The sequence below is a fragment of the Microtus pennsylvanicus genome, chromosome X (genome assembly GCF_037038515.1).
Source record: "Microtus pennsylvanicus isolate mMicPen1 chromosome X, mMicPen1.hap1, whole genome shotgun sequence".
NCBI classification, from domain to species: domain Eukaryota; kingdom Metazoa; phylum Chordata; class Mammalia; order Rodentia; family Cricetidae; genus Microtus; species Microtus pennsylvanicus.
In genome coordinates, this window is record NC_134601.1 from 83510859 (window position 1) to 83530389 (window position 19531).

The 19531-nt window shown below is 44.2% G+C and overlaps 1 protein-coding gene across 1 annotated transcript in view; it reads left to right on the forward strand.

The window, feature by feature from the left end:
- Positions 1 to 9480: 9480 nt before the first annotated feature.
- Slc16a2 (solute carrier family 16 member 2) overlaps positions 9481 to 19531 on the forward strand; it is a 123680-nt gene continuing 113629 nt past the window's right edge. Inside the window, exon 1 of the mRNA XM_075957595.1 lies at positions 9481 to 10732. Coding sequence (XP_075813710.1) covers positions 10291 to 10732 — 442 coding nt within the window. The 5' untranslated portion in view covers positions 9481 to 10290. The remainder of the gene's footprint in view (positions 10733 to 19531) is intronic.

Sequence of the window (19531 nt, forward strand, 5' to 3'; positions counted from 1 at the left end):
ATAAATATTGCCATTGCAAAAAAAGGAAATGGAAGGGTGGCATGGGAAGACCATGCTACTATATGACCATTATAGTCATTATAACTCTGATGGAGGAGGGTCTTCTGTCTATGTGTTACTTTCATTGGTTAATAAAGAAACTGCCTTGGCCTTTTGATAGGCCAGCCCTTATGTGGGTGGAGTAGGCAGAACAGAATTCTGGGAGGAAGAAAGCAGAGTCAGGCAGACGCCATGCTTCTCCTACCCAAGACGGACAGTGGTTAGAATCTTTCTGGTAAGCCACCACTTCGTGGTGGTACACAGATTATTAGAAATGGGTTAATCAAGATGTGAGAGTTAGCCAATAAGAGGCTAGAACTAATGGGCCAGGCAGTGTTTAAATGAATACAGTTTTGATGTAATTATTTCGGGTGTAAACTAGCCAGAGAGCTGGGTGGTGGGATGCAGCTCCTCGCTCCAATCACTATATAGCTCCATTACAACTATTTTTATGTATGCATGTGTACATAATTTCAAGCGGATTCTATAAGTAGTTTTCCATGTAGCATATTTCAAAGTCTTTAATGTCAGTTAACTCTCCCTATATTTCCTCTTCTAACTACCCTTCCATTCTCCCAGCCCCATTTAATTATTCCTATTTCATTAATCTACTTTTCCCACTTATATCATTGTATTCTATTTTCCATCCCTGAAAAGATCCCATTGTTCCCCTTAGCCCCTTATTAGTTTCCTAATCTCTATGAATATTCCAAATGAAATACACATATCTGAGTATTGAAAGCTAACACCCACATAGGAGGGAGGAAATATGTGTTGATTTTCTGGGAATAGGTTGCCTCACTTATGGTGATAGTTTCCAGTTTCATCCATTTTTCTGTGAATTTCATAATTTTATTCTTCTCAATTGCTGAATAGAATTTTGTCATATAAATGTACAGCATTTACTTTGTCCATTAGTCATTGGATGGACATCTAGGCTGTTTCTATTTCATGACTAATATGAGAATATCAGCAGTAAACATGGTAAAACAAATGGAATCCATACCTGGCACTGTTAATGGGGTCAACAACCTATAGCTAGACATGTCATAGGCCCTAGGGAAGAACCTAATATTGTTATTCTGCAAAATGTATATATATATATATATATGTATATAGTATTAAAATGACTTCTATTGACTTCTTCCTATACCCATAAATTGAGACACAGGCTGGCTTAATGAATCAAGAAACAAAACCATCTATTTACCATCTACCAGAAATTCAGCTTTAAAGATAGGCACTGCCTTTGATGGAAAGAATGAACAAAATATTACAATCAAATGGGACCAGGAAATAAGCAGATGTTACTGTCTTAATATATGACAAAGTAGACTTCAAATGAAAACCAAGCAGATGGATAAATAAGGAAATCCCACTCTAATCAAGGGAACAGTTAAATAAGAATAAATTACAATTTTAAACATATATGCATTAAACTCTGATGGATCTATTTTCACAAAAAGTGAACTTAGTAGAATTAAAGATAAAGAGTAGCATCAACCTATTAATGTTAGTTGATTTCAATATCCTACTTTCTCCAATAAACAGATCATATGTACATAAAAACAGGCAGAGAGACATCAGAATGATGTCATATATCAGATGATATCATACATCAAGTGGACTTAACAGATACATACAGAATATTCCACCAAAACCCCAAGGAATTCACATTCTACTCAAAATCCATGGAAGTTTCTGTAAAATAGAACACATCCTGTAACACAAAACAAATATTTACAAAATCAGAAAGATTGAAATAACTCCACGAATCCTATCTGACAATAATGCAATAAAACTTAAAATTAGCAACAAATAAATATCTAGTAAATATACAAACACGTAAAGATTGAACAACTTGTTATGGAATGGATCAAAAAAACTTCAAGAAATAAATTAAAATTTCCTGAAACTAAATGAAAATGAAGCACAACACAGGAAAAAGAAACCTATGACACATTAAAAGCAGTTCTATGGGAAAAAATATAAAGCTTTAAGTGACTACAATTTTTATTAAGAATTTTTTAATACAATCTTTTCTCATTTTACATAGCTATCCCCGATCCCACTCCCTCCCCTTCTCCTGCCCCACCCTTCCCCATAGCCCCCATCCACTCCTCAGAAAGAAGTCAACAAAGTCTGGCATTACATGCCTACATTTAAAAATCAGAAAGAACCCAAATAAAAGACTTAATGGTGAAAGAAAACTTTTGGAACAACAAAAACAAGTAAAACCCAAGCACAGTAGATTGCAAGAATTAAGTAAAAATTAGAGTAGAAATGAATGAAATAGAAGCAATACAAAGAATCAATGAATCAAAGAGCTGGTTGTTTGAGAACATAAACAAAATTGATAGATCCTTGATTCAACTAACCAACAGAAAAAAAGAGAGGACCCAAATCAACAGATTCGAAAATAAATAGGGAAACATTTTTACCAATGAATTTTTAAATTAATTCAAACTACAAAAGTTAAAGCAAGAAGAGATCAGCCACCTAAACAGACTCATAGCAAATGAGGAGATTGAAACAATAATAAAAAGGCTTCCAACTAAAGAGTCCAAGCTCTTAGATTCGTAGTCGAATTCTATCAGACTTTTGAAGAAGATCTCCAGCCAATTCTTTTAAAATTATACAAACAAAACAGAAGGAATCAGTCTAGTAGCAAACCCAGGTAAGGATATAACAAAAAAGAAAACTACAGGCCAGTATCCCTTATTGAGTATGGATTTAAAATAATAGAAGACAGGGTGGTATAGAGGCATGTCCTTGGATAGAAACTAAGAGACTAAGAACTAAACTGGGTCCCATTCACACTATGACCTTGGGCAAGCGGATTAACATCTCAGGAAGTTTCAACAAAATACTCCCTTTGACTCCTCCTCCATCCAGAAAGAGGCCCCAGGAAAAGTGCATTTAATCAGGAACAGAGGGAACTCTGTAAATATGTACTGAAGGAGAAAAATAAACCAACTCTTCTATGTCCTTCCACTCTAGCCAACTCCCTCACCTCTGCCCCTTGTACCCTTGCCCCTGCTCCATTTGAGTGATTTTTTTTCACAGTCCTTTTAACTAGCTTCCCTTATCTGCAGGGTCAGCAAGTTGCACTTGAAACTTGGCCCCTGGGCCAGAGCATACTGGTCACTGTCTTCCAACTTGGCTGCTGACACCTGATTCTGGTCCAAAGCCCAACACTCTCACTTCTCTATCTTATGCTATGTAGAATCTTCCTTGGGCAGCAGACGTTGAGGCTTTTATGAGCCTGGGATTGTGGCTATCTTGGAGTCTGGGAACTCCTTCTCAAGGTAATACATGCACTGTTGGAGAATACAAACAACAAAAACTCTACCCCAGCCCTCTCTCTGCTACCCTGAGCCTCACCCAGCACTAACTACTCCTAGGTCTCCCTCATTGCCCTCCTGAGCCTTTGTAGCAGTATGTTCACTAGCTAGTGCTAGAAGAATTCACCTTCTAGATGTGTGTGAGTCATCTTTTTATCTAGACTGAGAACACTTAATCCCTAAAGGGCTAAATTTAAGAGAACCAGGTAAAGAGATACTATAAGGGAAAATATTTCCTAAATTGACCAAAACAAAATAAAAATCTATCAAGTACAATGCTCCCAAAGCCTCAGTTAAAGGAAGCTCCAGCAGGCGGTGAGGAGCATTTCTCTCCTCCTGTCTCTGACACTTCACTTGCTTCACAAGGTTTGCCATTTTTTCATTATCATTGTATAGCCCAACCACTGTAAAACAATGGTCCTACCTCAGACGTTTGCGTGTTACTTTATGTTACTTTCTATAGCTATTTGCGGTAATTAGAATGGAAACTGGGTAATTTAGATGTCCCTTAAGTAAATCTTTTATTCTCCTCAGGCTTTAGTTTTCTTTATAAAATAAGGAGCTTGGAGCTAGGTGTGCTGTTAAGTGGCTATAATCCCAACACTTGGGAGGCTAAGGCAGAAGCATCATGAGTTCAAAGCTAGCCTGGGCTATACAGCAAGTTCTAGACCAACCTGAGCTACAGCGTGAAACTCCAGTAGATGTCCCCACATCTCTGAAGAAAACTGATTCTCCCTTCACCAGGAACCAATAGGGGTGCAACTTCATGAGTCCCTCCCACATCCACGCTGATCTTGTGCCAGTCTTGTGCATCCAGTCCCACCTACTGGGAGTTTATGTGTGCAACTATACTGTTGTGTCTGGCAAACACTGGTTTGCTACTGATATCTGCTTTCTTGGAGTCTTACAATCTGCCTACTCCTTCTTGCATGATGACCCCCAAGTCGGCTGTGGGGGGCGGGGTGATATAGATATCTCATTTAGAGGCAAGATTCTCAGTCAGTACCAACTTGTTTTTTCTATATCTTACGGCTCAGGTATGTGTTGTCTTCAGCAATAGGGTCTTACCATCAAGTTATAGAGGGTAACCAAAAGTAATAATGGCAATATTCCATAATGTTTGGGGGCCCCTATAGGACTCCATTGATCAACAACTCAAAAAGAGGTAACTCGTATGTGGTACCAGGAATTTTATTCATGGTGGGAATGCCAAACAGGTGCAACCCACTGTGAAAGCCAGTGTAACAATTTCTCAAAAAGCTATAAATAAAACTACATATGATCCAGCTATATCACTCTTTGGTCTAAAGCCAAATGTCTCTATCTTCTGCTACAGAGATACTTACTCATTCATGCTCATTGCTGCTCTGTTTACAATAGCCGGGAAATGTAAACAGTCTAGATGTCCATCGATACATGAATGGTTAATGAAAATGTGCTTTATATACACACTGGAATAGTCTTCCACTGTGAATAAAATGGAACTATGAAATTCACAAGTAAATGGATGGAACTAGAAAGAATTCTAAGTGAGTTAACCCAGACCCAGAAAGAAAAACACCACATGTTCTCTCTCATGTATGGATGCTAGTTTTGAATCTTTAGAAATGTATTTAAGTTAAAATATCTATAGAGAGCAGGAAACCAGAAAGGAGCCAAGGAAGTGTTCAGTGAAAGGGGATAGAATGAAGGTACTATGAAGGGGAAAGAGAAGTAACAGAACAGAAAGGGCTAGGTAGGGGTGGAAGGGGAAAGTAGAGGAAGAAATACGGTAAATGATAGCTAGCACTAAAGACTTGAAAACCTACTACTGTAGAAGCTTCCTGAAACATATGCTTATATAGGGTCTAAACAGAGATAATAATTATTTTTTTAGTGAATAGAAGACATAAGTTAGCAAAAGGTTAAAGAACCCCATCTTTCCATTTCTTCCTCAATCAATAAATTAGTCCACCATTTCACTCTTTCACTTCAGGCTTTGCTCATGCTAGCCCTGATGGGGTTAAGTATTTCCTACTTCTTTCTTCTCATAATGCCCCTGCTGCTTCTGCTTCTATTATCTTTTCCCCTCCATAGCTACTCTAATAATAGCCTCACTATTGAGCAGACTGCCTCTCCTTGGCATTCAGGAAGCAGGCTCCGTGCATATGGTCAATTGATTCGTTTTTAATGCACCTATTATTATGAATTGCCTTCTGGCTCGAACTGAAACCAAACTATGCCCAGTATCTTTTCTCTTCCATACTTCCACTTTGGCCATCAGAAGGTGTCAACATTCAAATTCATTTCCCAGTAATATGGGTTCCCATCAATACCCTTCTTGATTATGGACAATGAAACCAAAGCCTTTGGATGTGTTGTTGTTGTTGTTGTTACTGACACTACTAAAGAACCCAAGCTCCTTTTCACAATCGATCCTATTTGGCTATTAGACCCAAGGTAGTGCGGCATCATCAGAACACTCAGAGCCTTAAGTTATCCTTACAAAGATGAATACGGAAGAGTGAAGGAGGGAAAGACAATGCGCTTGCCTTCTTGAGAATAATCTCAATGTACCATCCGCTCTCAAGTACTTAGTACGATGACTTGGACACGGGGCACAGGGATGATATGAAAGGCCCACTGAGTTCTATTTTAGCCAGAAAAACTCTGTTGGAGAATAAAAAAAACTTAAGGCAAAGGGGTGTCTTTGACCAAAATAAAAAGCTTGAGCAACAGAAAGGTTTCTCGGGAGCTGTTATTTAGTCCAGGGATCCAAAACATCCATCTCCATGCCCATGACAGTCTGACATTCTGTACTTACTGGTGCACAGAACAAAAATGCTATCAACTGACTTCTTTTAAGACTTCTCTCATTAAAGACTATGCTTTTTGTACAGTGCTATATTCTGATGCTAAAATATCATTTCATTAATGTCATACTAGTGATGATATGTGTTTCCATGTGACATTAAAAGTTGGCATTATGTTGGGGACTTAGACATTAGACAGAATTTTACTAGTCTTTACGATCTAAATGTTGGGGGACCATTGTTTTGGTTCTGTGGTTTCTATACTTGACAGTACATCAGTATTACTAGAAGCCTTGGTAAAACCATCTGTTTGTAAGCTCCATGTCTAGATATTATGTTCAGAAGCTATTGACTGCAGGGGATTTAGAAGTCAATATTTTACAAAGCCTTCTAAGTGATTCTAATGTAGCTCTGACTTAGGAAAACACCACTCTGTTTTTTCCTCTCTTAAAGGAATGAAAGGCGTAACTGTTTGGAATGATTCCATTGTGGGCTTGAATCTGTTAAGAACAGAAGGGAAACGTGTTGTCTCACTTGGAATAACACTGAAAACCTTCCCTTAGGCTTTTCCATGGTCCATAGCTAGACAAGTCAAATAAAGAGCTCCAAGGGCTATTGGCTACTTACTCATGAACCTGGGCAAAAGAGATGATTCTACAAATAGTAAATATTCATTGAAGATCTGTTACCCTGATGTTTGTTAGTCAGGTCTGATTTAGAGATTTGCAGGAAAAATCACATGCATTTGATGCTTGTTTTCTATACCTCTAACCAATCCAAACCACTTTATAGACATACTATCACCACAGTTTTCTCTCAGAATTGCACCTGTGATGTTACTCACGGACTCAAAAATCTTCACTGGCATTCTTGGGTTAACTTTCTGTTATGCATGGTGAATATTCAAGGATCATCAACTCTTAAGGAAGGAAGGGTTCCTGCAGCCCAAAGTTTCTGAGATTTTACTTCATAGTCATGTGATCCCACTGCCTTTGGCCTGTGTCATTATAGTAGATCCTAGAATAAGCACATGGCAGAAAAGATGTTTACAGTAGCCAGAAAGCAAAAAGACAAGGAGAAGTCACAGTCCCAATATCCACCTCAAGGGCATGCTCCCAATGACTTAAATAGTGCCACAAGCTGGCAACCAGGTCTTTAGCATACTTGCTTTTAGAGGATACTAATCATAGCACTTACATATCCCAAGTAAAATCTATAATTCCCAGGATGACGTTTACTAATTCTGTAGAGTAGATAGAACTTCATATTGAAGATAAAGAAACAAATTGTTTAAGGTCACACATGCTGGAATAGTATAACCATCATTAGAATCCAGGTCTCCACATACCAGTGCTCTAGCCGTTAAAAAAAATACCTGTGACTTCTAAAGAGGGGAGGACTGCTTTGCACCTCATGTATTGCTAGAATGATAGGTTACATAACCCTGTCTCCTGGGTGGGGCACATACTTTGAAATCACACAAATGGGCAAAGATACCTGTTCTACCTCTTACTGGCTTTGTAAACTTAACTGACTTAACCTCTTGGGCCCTGTTTCCTCATTGCTGTGAATATTATATGAGATCATGTATGTAAAGGGCCTAGCATGGTGCTAGGCTTACAGGAGATTCTCGGTGAGTGTCACCACCTCCTCCACCCACCACATTCTATTGTAGTAACCTGAAGAAGCCATTAAAACTAAAAGGGACAGAATTTAGACACCGGGAATGGAGATGAGGGGCAGAACTCTAGGTTTTACTCCATCCTGGGATTGGAAACTCCTTTCAGGGTCTCAGTCAGGTTCTTTCCAAGTGGATCCCAAGTCTAGATCTCTCCTGGGGGAGCAGCTGGCAATGTGAGCGGTAAGCCCTCCCTGGCTGTAAAGCAGACCTTAAGACCCAGTGCTCAGCATGTCTATCATTTCTCATTCTTCATGGCTGAAGCCTTGTGGGGTTTTATTAAAATGCAAGTGTTCCCTGGGAGAAGCATCATACATATTAACTTTTTGGCCTGATTAACTTTCACTTTCCTCTTTCTATGAGTAGATTCTGTGTCCCTGTACCTTGGGGTCAGGGCATGCTCTAAGGAAACCACCTCCATGCCACTTGTTAAAAATCCCACTGAATGTTCAAGGCCCATGTCGTACATAGCCTTCCCCCAGAACCCTTCAATAGTTTGGTTAGCTCATTTCTCTTCCCCATCCCAGCAACAAGTTCTAGATCCCTGTGCTGAATCATAGGGAACCCCTGACTTTTCTATGTGAAGACTCACTTTAAATTTTACCTTGTATTTGCCTTGTCCCATGACCTTAGGGCAATAAATGGCTGACCTTAGTTTTGCTTCAGTTTGGAGGCCACAAGAAGCAGGTAATAATATTTGCTACCCGTCAATAGGGGACCTGCTTTACTCATTTGCAAAACGATATTCCGCAGGCTGGCATGACCCCGTGATCTGTGAGTTTGGTTGATTCCTTCATGGAACCACAAGCCACAGGACATCTCTATCCTGACACCCAATTGCGCCTCTCTCATGTGCTTAAAGACTGCATTCATTAGCATCAGAGGAAGCCCAGGAGCCCTGAGCTGCGTTTCCACCTAACAGACAGTTTTTCATCTAGCAGAAAGGTTAATCAGATGCAAGGTAAAAAGGGATTGGCGTTCACCTCTTGCTAGTGCAAGTGAACACCCTTAGAAAAAGAGAGTTGCTTGGAATTACCGCGTGGATGAGAGTTGAGCTGGGCACCACTGCTCACCAGCAAGACAGAGTCCCCTTTCCCTTTTTTAGGACTCAGGCCCTCCCTTGAGAACAAACCCTCCCTTCCAAGGTAGGGCTGAGGTCTGAGTCTTGGACATTAAGTGGGACTCAGAGGTTTGTGCCTGAAGTGTGGTGGGAAAGGGAACTGGGTGGTTAGCAGACATCCCTTTGCATTGGGGGCTTTTCAGAGTACAAGGCACTCGAAAAGCGAAAAGCGGAGGTCCAGGCCCCCTGAACAGGATGTCAGGGGCCGAAAAGCCCTTGACCAAACTAGCAGCTCCATCTGGACCTCATTTCTTGCTCCTGAGTATGGAACAGAGAGCCAAGAGGAACCTGAACTGAGCTCTGTGTCCTGCAGGGGGCCTGAGCTGGGCCCCCTCGGGTGCCACTGTACTTCCCTCCTTTCCTGGCCCGGCCCCTGGCCCAGAGTCTGCCCTGGCCAAGCCTAGACCCGGCCCTCTGTGGCTCCTCTGGGCTCCAGGTTGGCGCAAACAAAGCCCTGATTGACTGCCCGGAGGGGCGGGCCTCGCTGCGGGGCCGCCTCCTCCCCTCAGTCCCGCCAGGGATTTGCCGGGAAGCGCGGGGGTAGGGGGCCCGACTCTGAGGGGTGCGCAGGTCAGTGGAGTGTCTGAGTTCCAGGCTCGAGAAGATTATGTGCACCCTCTGTCCTAAGTCCAGGCTGTACCCTCTAGGTCACCCGTCTCGAGTCCAAGTGGGAACACAAGGACTCCCGAGGACAGGGTGGGGTCTGTCACTGACTAGCTCTTGTCTTGGGGTTCCCAGGACCAGTCTAGTTGCAGGTTGCTTGTAAGCAAGGAGGACGTGAACTCGAAGAACAGACAGGGTCTTCCTTTTGAGGCTGGAGCTTGATCAATGTGGGTTCTGGGACCTGCGGGGAGAAGAGGGCAAGGTTGTTTCTGCTCTTTTTGCTAATTTAACTCTTCTTCTAAGCATCTAAACAAGAATAGGATTCAGTAATTTGAAAGAGGAGTTTGGGGGTGGCAGCAGCGCCTAGAGTAGGTAGGCGAGTAAGAAGAGGAGGAAGGGCCGGGAGAAGAGCGAGGTTGTAGCGGCTGCCTGTTGAGGAAGAGGTGGGAGGGAGGAGGAGGGGGAGGAGAGAGAGATGACGTGGGGAGAGGAGGAGGGGGGTTGGACGGGGGAGGAGAAGGAGAGGGCTCGAGGGACCGTCTGTCGCGGGACGGGCTGGCCAGCTTAGGCGCTGGGAGGAGGAGGAGGTAGGGGCTGAGGCAGCGGCGGCAGCAGTGCTCGGAGCGGCAGCAGCAGCAGTAGCGGCAGAAACAAGTACCAGACAGACAACAGCTCCTCCGGCTCCAGCAAGCCACAGTCAGTCCCCTGGCCGCGATGGCGCTGCCAAGCCCGGCGAGCGAGGAAGCTGAGGGGCCCTGTCAGGAGGCAAACCAGGAATATCAGGAGCCTGTGTGTAGTCCGGTGCCCGAGCCGGAGCCAGAGCCGGAGCCAGAGCCTGAGCCCGAGCCGGTGCCTGTGCCCCCGCCCGAGCCTCAGCCTGAGCCTGAGCCTCAGCCCCTACCCGATCCTGCACCCCTGCCTGAGCTGGGGTTTGAGGCTGAGCCCGTGCAAGAACCCGAGCCCACGCCCACAGTGGAGACCCGAGGCACTGCGCGTGGCTTCCAGCCTCCCGAAGGTGGCTTCGGCTGGATAGTGGTGTTTGCAGCCACCTGGTGCAACGGCTCCATCTTCGGCATCCATAACTCTGTTGGGATCCTCTACTCCATGCTACTAGAAGAGGAAAAAGAGAAAAATCGCCAAGTGGAGTTCCAAGCAGGTGAGTGGTCCCACGTGCCCCACCTGGCATTGTGGGCAAGGATGTCTGCCCCCATCGTCACCCCCATACCTCTTGGTCTAAGGCGCCCTTTCAAAGCGCCTTTCTTATTCCTTACCCATGTCCTGCTAGGGCATGAATTGCAGGGCTCTGGGCAGCCTGGGCAGTGGAGGGTTCAAGCAGTACCAAGGGTGAGAGCTGGGGCATTCATTGGTTACAGGCAAAGTAATGAACTTTTTGCCCTGGGACAAATCCAGACTCACCTTTTAGATTGTTTAAAGTACTTTGCCCATGTGTGCTGGGGAAAATATTTGCAGGATTTGGGGGCGGAGGTGGGGAGCGAAGTCGTGTAGACACTAGAGAGTAAGAAGATTGAAGAATTCCAAGAGAAGCACGGAACAGCGGGTCTCTGCAGCAGCCCCTGTTCCTTCCGGGGACCAGAGCGGGTTTTCTGTGAAAACCACTTCAGGAATCCTGATGACTCTTCGCTCAGAGTCAAACACATGGTAGGCGTGTGTGTCTGCAGAAGAGAAAGGGAGGAGTGCGAGGAGGAGGGGGGGCGTGTGCGCGCGTCTCTGCCTGCTGTGGGTATGGCCCAGCCAGGCCAGGCGGTCGCCTGCTGTTCCCAGGCAGCAAGCAGCTCGCTGTTCACTGGAAGTCGAGCCCCAAAAGAGGCAGGGAGGCGGCAGGAAGAATGGGTCTTGTGGCTCTCTCCACACCTCAGCTGCGCGGTCTCTGGTGCCCCAGCACCTCTGTTATCCGATGGGGGCCTCTTTCCTTCCGAAGTTAGAATTTTTTTTGGCCCCGCCACTCCAGTTTTGGCTTGGGAATGACTTGGTCATCCCTAAGATTGGGCAGGGTTGGAGACAGAGCCCTCGCTTTCCAGGCACTTGGGTATGGGACCCTGTGTGTGCAGACTCCTTAGCAGGGAGACCCTTCAGCGATCTGGGGAAACAGACTCATTCTCTCTGCAGAAGCCCCTCGGCCGTTGTGATGAGAGTGTTTCTGGAGCTGGCTGGGGCTTGCCATACCCTTTCATGAAAATCCGTCCCTCTCTTTGGGCTGTCAGGACAGCCAGAAGTGCCCTCACCACCTCCTCAAGTTCCCTACTTGGAAAAAAAAGTCGAAAACACAGTGTTCTCCTGGAGCTGCGAGGGTCCTCTCTTGCCAACCTCAAAAAGAGGGGACGTGAGGATTATCAAGTGAAATGGAAACCTTGAATTCCGGGATGCCCACTTGAGGGTTGCTTTTAGCCACGCCTCTCCCACAGCCTTCAGTTGAGGCCGTGTATTGTTTGCTGCTTTGCTAGACTGTCTGGCAGAAGGGGCTTTGGGACTCTTGTGCCTCAGACCTTGTGACCCATTGGCACAGCTGCAGTGTACAGGCCCCACTTGAGGAGATCTCGAGTGTGCTCAGCGACTGTAAATGGCAGTCTCACAACAGCCTAGGAAATTCCATAGCGGAGTGGAGGGGTCCCCGGATTCCATGGAACAACTCCTGCTTGGAAGGCTGTGTCTACACTCCCTGGGACCACCTTTGTCCTGCGTTGATGCAGATCAGGGGCTCTTGGGAAAGCAGCCAAGTTAGGCCCACAGGCTGTTGCCTAGGTTACTGGGGGGGGCACCTGCTGAGAGTTGCCTTGTGGTTGAAGGGAGGCTAGTGGCCTTCAGGGTCAGTGGCAAAGTTTAGGCGAAACTTAAAGGGAAGCAGTGGAGGCTGAGCTGAAGTTAAGCCCCTGCATTTATGTGATGTGATCTAGAGCTGGGGCCTTAGGAATACGCAATAAAACTTGGAAAACCCACTATTTTACCAGGAAGAGGTTCTCTGCTGCGGAACAGACTTCAAAGTAGGTGATCATAGGAGACTCAGGGGGAGGGCTGCTAGGGACTTTCCGGTCAATACCTCACAGTGCAGCTGGAGGGGGTGGTGGTTCTGTGGTCTTCCCAGAGGTGTGGCTAGCATGTATGCTAACACAGACTAGGTCCTCTGAGGAGCTGGAGTTATTGGTTTAAACTATAGAGAGTATAGGTCAGGAAGAGACAGAAAGGAATTTGGTATGTCCCAAGGGTCTGAGAATACTTTGGCGTGGGTCCTTGCTGTCGTATATTGTGATTTCACTGAGGTTCTTTTTGATACTGGGCCTCTCAGGAAAGCCTCGGTTTTATTTTGGAAGTCAGTAACACCCTACTACATTCTGTATTTTACAAGTGCTAGGATTATAGGCAAGTGCCACCATGTCTGTCCCAAGCCACTGTTTAAACCTTGAGATTCCAATTGTCTTTGCCTTTATACACTTTCTTCAGTCTTTCAAAATTCCCTGGCCACCTATGTCACTCACAGCCCTGGTGTTTCAAATAAATAGGGAAAGCTTAATATTTTGCTACTATCTTTATTAGCAATTATTTGCCCAATAACCAGTCGGGGGGGGAGCACTTAAGGAAATTGATGCATTGTCCGGTTCTACAACTGGAGGTATTCTGCAATCCAAACTGTTTTTGCTTAGGCCTGACACTGACTTCGCCATGAAGCTGTGTTGAATGGCTTAATAGGTCCAAGGTTCTGCAGTGCTGAAAGTCCCAGAAAAAGGTAATTTTGATGTCTGATAGAAAATTCCAAACACGGGTTCTCTGGGCACAGGCCAATGAATAGGTAGAAGGAAAGTGGAATTTAGGTTGTCCTAGAGCAGGTAATATACAATCTGTGGATTCTGTGGTTTTGAGGTTCTGGTGTGCCTCCAGCTATATATTTTGTGTATTGCTTCAGCTCATTTAAGGGATGCCAGCTCTCCCTAGGACCTAGGCCTGGGATTCTGGCAGATAAAGGGTTCCTGGAATCTACTAATGAGTGAGTACATACCATATTCATATTTTTGGGTCTGGATTATCTCACTCAGGATATTGTTTTCTACTTCCAACCATTTGCATGCAAAATTCAAGATGTCATTGTTTTTTACCACTGAGTAATACTCTAATGTATATATGTGCCACACCTTTATCCATTCTTCCATTGAGGGGCATCTAGGTTGGTTCCAAGTTCTGGCTATTAAAAATAATGAACATAGTTGAACAAATGCTTTTGTAGTATGGTTGAGCACCTTGTGGGTATATTCCTAAGAGTGGTATTGCTGGATCCTGAAGTAGGTTGACTGCCAATTTTCTGAGAAACCGCCACATTGATTTCCAAAGTGGTTGCACAAGTTTGCATTCCCACCAGCAATGGATGAGTGTTCCCCTTACTCCACATCCTCTCCAGCACAAGCTATCATTGGTGTTTTTATGGCACTGGGATCTGTCTCTACTACATGTATTAACTTTTTGGGATCCTTTTTTCTTTGGATGCATACCTTCCTAAGCCTGGATGTAGCGGGGAGGGCCTTGGACTTCCCACAGGGTAGGGTGCTTTGCCCTCTCTTAGGACTGGAGGGGGTGGGGGTGAGGGGGTGAGGGAGAGTGGGAGGAAAGTGGGAGGAGGGGAGGAAGCGGGAATTTTGATTGGTATTATTTATAAAGTAATTTTTAAAAAGAGGGGGAAAGGGTTTCTGGGAGCATTACAAATAACCGAGATTGGTTTAGGGGTAAAAAGGGAAAAAGATTAAGAGAGACAGGAGCATAGGCTTTTGTAGAAGTAATGGAAACTAGGGCTTTCTCCTGCCCAGAAAATGCATCAGATAGGCCAGGAAGTAGCCAGACATTTGGGGTGGAATATATAGAGCAAACATGGTTTCTTGTGACAATAGCTGAGTTTTATGATGAGAAAGAAAAGAGATTATTGGTTCCTAGTCCCAACTCACTCTTGAAATCCTAAGTAGAGGCAAGGTTGGGGTTTAAGTTCAACAGATAAGGCAGAATTATCCAGAGTTGCTCACTGAAGTCAAACTGAAGTCTGTTTTAAAGTGCTTCAGAGTAGCCCAGACCTTGCCCTTTCAACCTTGACTTCCAGTCTACCACAAAGATATGCATGATGAGAAACACTTTTATTGGAGAGTTTATAAGCATAGTCCTTGAAAATTTCTGTGAGAGGCAAGGGCCAGGGCTCTCACTACTAAAGAAGGTGGCAATAGTAAGGAAGGCTCACTACTGGTACAAGTTGGTTTGGGTTGGTGGTCTACCCTGACGGAGACAGAACTTTCTAGGCATAAGAAAGATTAGTTTACTATGGAAACTAGGGATTTCTCCTACCCAGAAAATGCACCAGATAGGACAGTGGTTCCGAATCCCCCAAATGAGTGGGGACAGAGGCCGAGCACGCTGTCATTCTCCTCATTGTAGGGTTTCTAACTCCTTCCTTCAGTGTCTCACTGGGTTTCCTGGGAAGTAGTTAACTTTGAGATTGAGGTATCTTTTAAATAAATCTGTCAATCTTCTGATTTTGCGTGAAGATTTGTGCCTACTGTCCAGAAGAACAAGATCCTGTAGGCTCAGCAATGACCATGGTGCTTCAGGCCACAGGTCCATTGGCTAGACGTCTTTCAAATCCTTCCTCTGCCTCCTCCCCAAACAAAGTAGTTCCCAATTTGTGACTTTGATTCATGCTGTGAAGAATGAAGATGAGAGGCTAGGACACTGGAAAACCGAACAAGAAAATGCTCGTTGGAGCTGCTAGCTGAGAGAATCCAGAGCCTTGGTTCACTGTCCAGTGGCCTCAAGTGATCATTGTAAACAACTTCTCCTACTCCTCTCCTCTCCTCTCCTCTCCTCTCCTCTCCTCTCCTCTCCTCTCCTCTCCTCTCCTCTCCTCTCCTCTCCTCCTCCTAGTGGTGTTGGGGAGCGAAACTTATTCTAAGTCTAAAAAAAGCAATACCTCAAGCCAAATCTGAACCCCCTCAAAGCTGGGGTTCCCAATGATAGCAGTGGCAATAACTAGGAGTTACATAACCTGTGTTCCCAGCCTGCTCGGTAATTCAGTTATCTATGTATAAAACGAGAAAAGTCAGCTATGTGAACTTTGTAACCCCAACATTATATCCTTCTAGAATTATGGGATGGCTTATGCTTTACTATTCACCTAGCATATGTTTCGACACATTCAGGCAGACAGAACTTTGTTAAGCTTCCTGAAAGATCTGTTAGGTAGGGTTGGGAGTATATTAGGAAAGCCAAGAAAACCACACAGACATCATTCTCCTATCTTGTTTGTTTTTAAGGACTATTGGACTACCCGTGTACCATTAAAAAGACCCACTTCTTTTTTGTTCAGTGTGCAAAAGCTACTTGGAGCCTACATATATTTTTCCTAAAATGTCCTGCTCAGCAGAGAACTGAGTTTCCAAAAGAATTCTCTCAACTTGGCCTGCTGTTAGCAGGGTAGATCTGTATGATGCTCTTTCCAAGTAATTGACTCTGTTCCTCAAAGGCATTGTGCTGAAAGCACTCCCCCAGGCCTCAGCTTGGACCCCTCTCTTTTAAAAAAAATAGATTTATTTTTATTATTTTATGTGTATGAGTGTTTTGCCTGCATGCATGTCTAAGCATCATATGTGTGCCTGATGCCCTGATGCCCAAAGGGGTATTTGGCCTTATGCGGGTGCTGGTAATAGAACCTGGGTCTTTGCAACAAGCAGAAGCGCTCTCAGCCACTGGGCTCACTCTCCAGCCCCAGATCCCTTTCTTAAAATTTAATTTCCTACAGCTCATTTCTCAGAAATGCTTGGTCAGTGTGACCTTGGTTTGCTGTTACTTCAGGCTAGAAGTGGAAAACAAGATTTCTGAATGTGATACAGAGCTTTCCATTAGGGGGCTTCAGACAGGGCGTCTTTGTAGCTGGCTTGGGGCTCCCCTAGCAGAGAGTGGCTGCTGCTTAAGATCATAGAGAAGGCTGTGATTGCATTCATGTCATTCCTGGTTACCGGTAGCTTTGCTCTGGGTTTGGCTGAGAGTGTGCCTAATGAGGCAGCAGGCATGGAGTGTTCACAAAATTTTTATTTTCTTGGCATTTGGCAATGTTTCTGTGAAGAATAAGCAAGCAGCCAGATTACCAACATTTGCAGAAGTATGTAAGGGATGCTACCTCAACCTTTTGAGAAGACCAGTTTCTCAGGAGGGTGCCCTGCTCCTTCCATCAACATCTTTGGAGTTTACTTTGTTTTGTTGTCTGTTAAAAGGAAAGAATTGCTTGATGGATTTGTTTGTTTGTTTGTTTTCGATTGTGTGCATGGTGGAATGGGTTCTTTTGTCTTGAAAGGAACTCTCACTTGGGATTGGATGTATAAACCCTAGAGAAAATGACTTGTTTTGTTTGTTTGCTTGCTTGCTTGTTTGATCGATTGTCTTTTGAGACAAGATCTCACTACACAGAGAAGGCTGCCCACAAACTTGCAGTAATCCTCCTGTCTCTACCTCCTGAGTACTCAGATTACAAGCATGCATAACCATATGTGGCATCCAGGCCTTGTTCTTAAAACATGAATGTGTGTGTACATGTATACCCTCAGGCAGGCATTTGTGAGCGTTCTATCTGAAAGAAGTCTTTCCCCATCTTTCTACAGGGTTGAACTCATTGTGAAAGAGATGCGAAGTATCCAGCCTAGAAAACATGCTAGGAAAAGGTGGGGAGTATGGTCAGCCTTCTCATGGCTCATACTTCTTGGCTAAGACCCATTTGCTACTCCCCAATTGTGAAACTATGAGACATTTATTTCAGGTTCCACTCTGAATTCGCATTTGCCCTTTTTCTGCATGCCACCTAGTATTCAGATATTGCGGAGAAGGGAGTTTTGGCCATTCCAGACATCTCTGGCTTCAGGGATGATAAAAGACCTAAGGGACATGTAGCCACCTGCTGTGAAAGTGGGTACATTAGCTGCTTATTTGAAATCACTTAGCATCCACGTGTGGGTGGAGACCTTGTACCATTTGGGTTGCCTTGAAAGCATGAAGCCTCTTCATCTCAGCAGTCATGTCCTCCTCTATTCTCCACTTTGTTCTGGGCTTGATAAGGGAGAGAAGTGTGAGATTAGCTGCCCCGACCACAGTGGCTCAGCTCCCCTCACTTTTCATCATGTACTTTTATCACATTTCCTAGATATGTCGTCTTCCTCCCTCCCCCATATTGTTTTCTCTCTGCTTTTGTTCTCCATGGCTTAGGTCGAAAAGCAGTTGGGGTTTGAGGTGTTACACAAGCTCAACTGCAACTGGGGAGTCTCAAGACCACCAATACAGATCCTACAGAGAGCCCTCTTTCCTTCTTCTTTTCTCCCCGCTCTTCTTTTCCACTCTGAGTGAAGAGTGACATTCTACAGAGTGCTCAGGGGTACAGAAACCATCACCTCTGGAATTTTGTGGTAGAATAGCTGCTATGAAACACTTTTGGTCATTTCCATGCCTTCTCTTTTCACAAGCCTAGGCGCCTAGCCCAGGAGGTAATGTAATTGAGTCTTAATAAAATTCATGGAATCTCTCCACTTTTTGCTTTAAATCCTCAACATCATTGTTCTCCATCTTCTAGGACTCCAGAACTCCAGATTGCGTTTAGCTTCAGGGTTCTGGTTCATATTATATTAAACTCCCACCATCTCTCCTTTTGTCAGCAAAATATAGATGATTTTAGAGAGATTATAGAATGGAGAAAACAAATACTCAAACCCTCAAGAATAAAAGAACACAGGCACTTTAGGAAGGGCAGAAAGAGGAGAGGGTAGTTCCTGAGTTAGTTTTCTACCTGTTTCTACGAGGCTGAAGAGAAACAGGGAAAGGAGAGGTTGCTAAATAAGCAGTCCCCAGAAAGACTGTTGCCTAGCGTATCCTGTGGATCTGCCCACCTACCATTTTACCTCCACTGCAATGGTATGCACATGCGCCCGTGTGCTCAGACCTGTGTGTATGTGTGTACAGCTAGGTGGATGATGTCCATCTGGGCCAATTAGCCAAGTTCCTTTTGACAAGGTGTCTATGTGATGGATGTCACGGGTTCAGCCACTTCTTCGAGTTACTGAACACACAAGCAAAAGAATTCTTCTGTTAATGGCCCATGTCCTTCCTTCGAGTGTGAAAGAACTGGGTAGAAGATAGAAAATGATGTCTTACCAGCCCTCCTCTACTACTAGGGGAAAATATGAAGCACAGAGCCTATGTAGTTGCCCGCCTTTGCTGCATTTCACCATTGGATTTGTCTTTTAGCTCCGTACTTATGCTGAGCACGCTAATAAGGGTAGTAACATAGCAGTGATAATAAGCAATGTTTATTTAACAGCAATTATTTCTATGTAAAGTGCCATCTTGAACACTTGAATAGACCAATGCATTTAATTCTCAACAGTTTGATCATGTAGATACCACCACTCCCTCCAATTTGTAGATAAATCAAGGCACAGCGATATCATTTTCAAGTTCATGTGGCAAAAGCCAGGGTTTTTATATCAAAAGTCTAAGTCCAGAAATCCTGCCTTTTTTTTTTTTACCGTGACTTAACACATAGTACAGCTGTGGGAGCAGCTACCGCAGGACGCTACTGTGGAGTTTTCTCATTCTTGCATCTTCTGGGCATCCTTATGACTAGGGAAGCTAGGGCTTAGTAAACAAAGGATGGACAGTCTTGGGATGCAGGGCACCATTTTCTCACTACGCATGTCACCCTACCCAGAGTCTATGTGCAAAAATTCATAATTCTTGAGCCCAAAAAAGTGTCAGAGAAACTGTCATGTCTTTGTCTTTTAGTCCTGAGCAAACCAGATAACCTTTCTAGGATTCAGCAGTCCCCACGTACAAAGGCCTCAAAGCTACCCTCAGAAATTAATATTTAATTTGCTAGTTCTGTCAGGGTGGGATGTGACTGTATGTTTGTAAAAGGTCTTTGTCAATCGTGGTC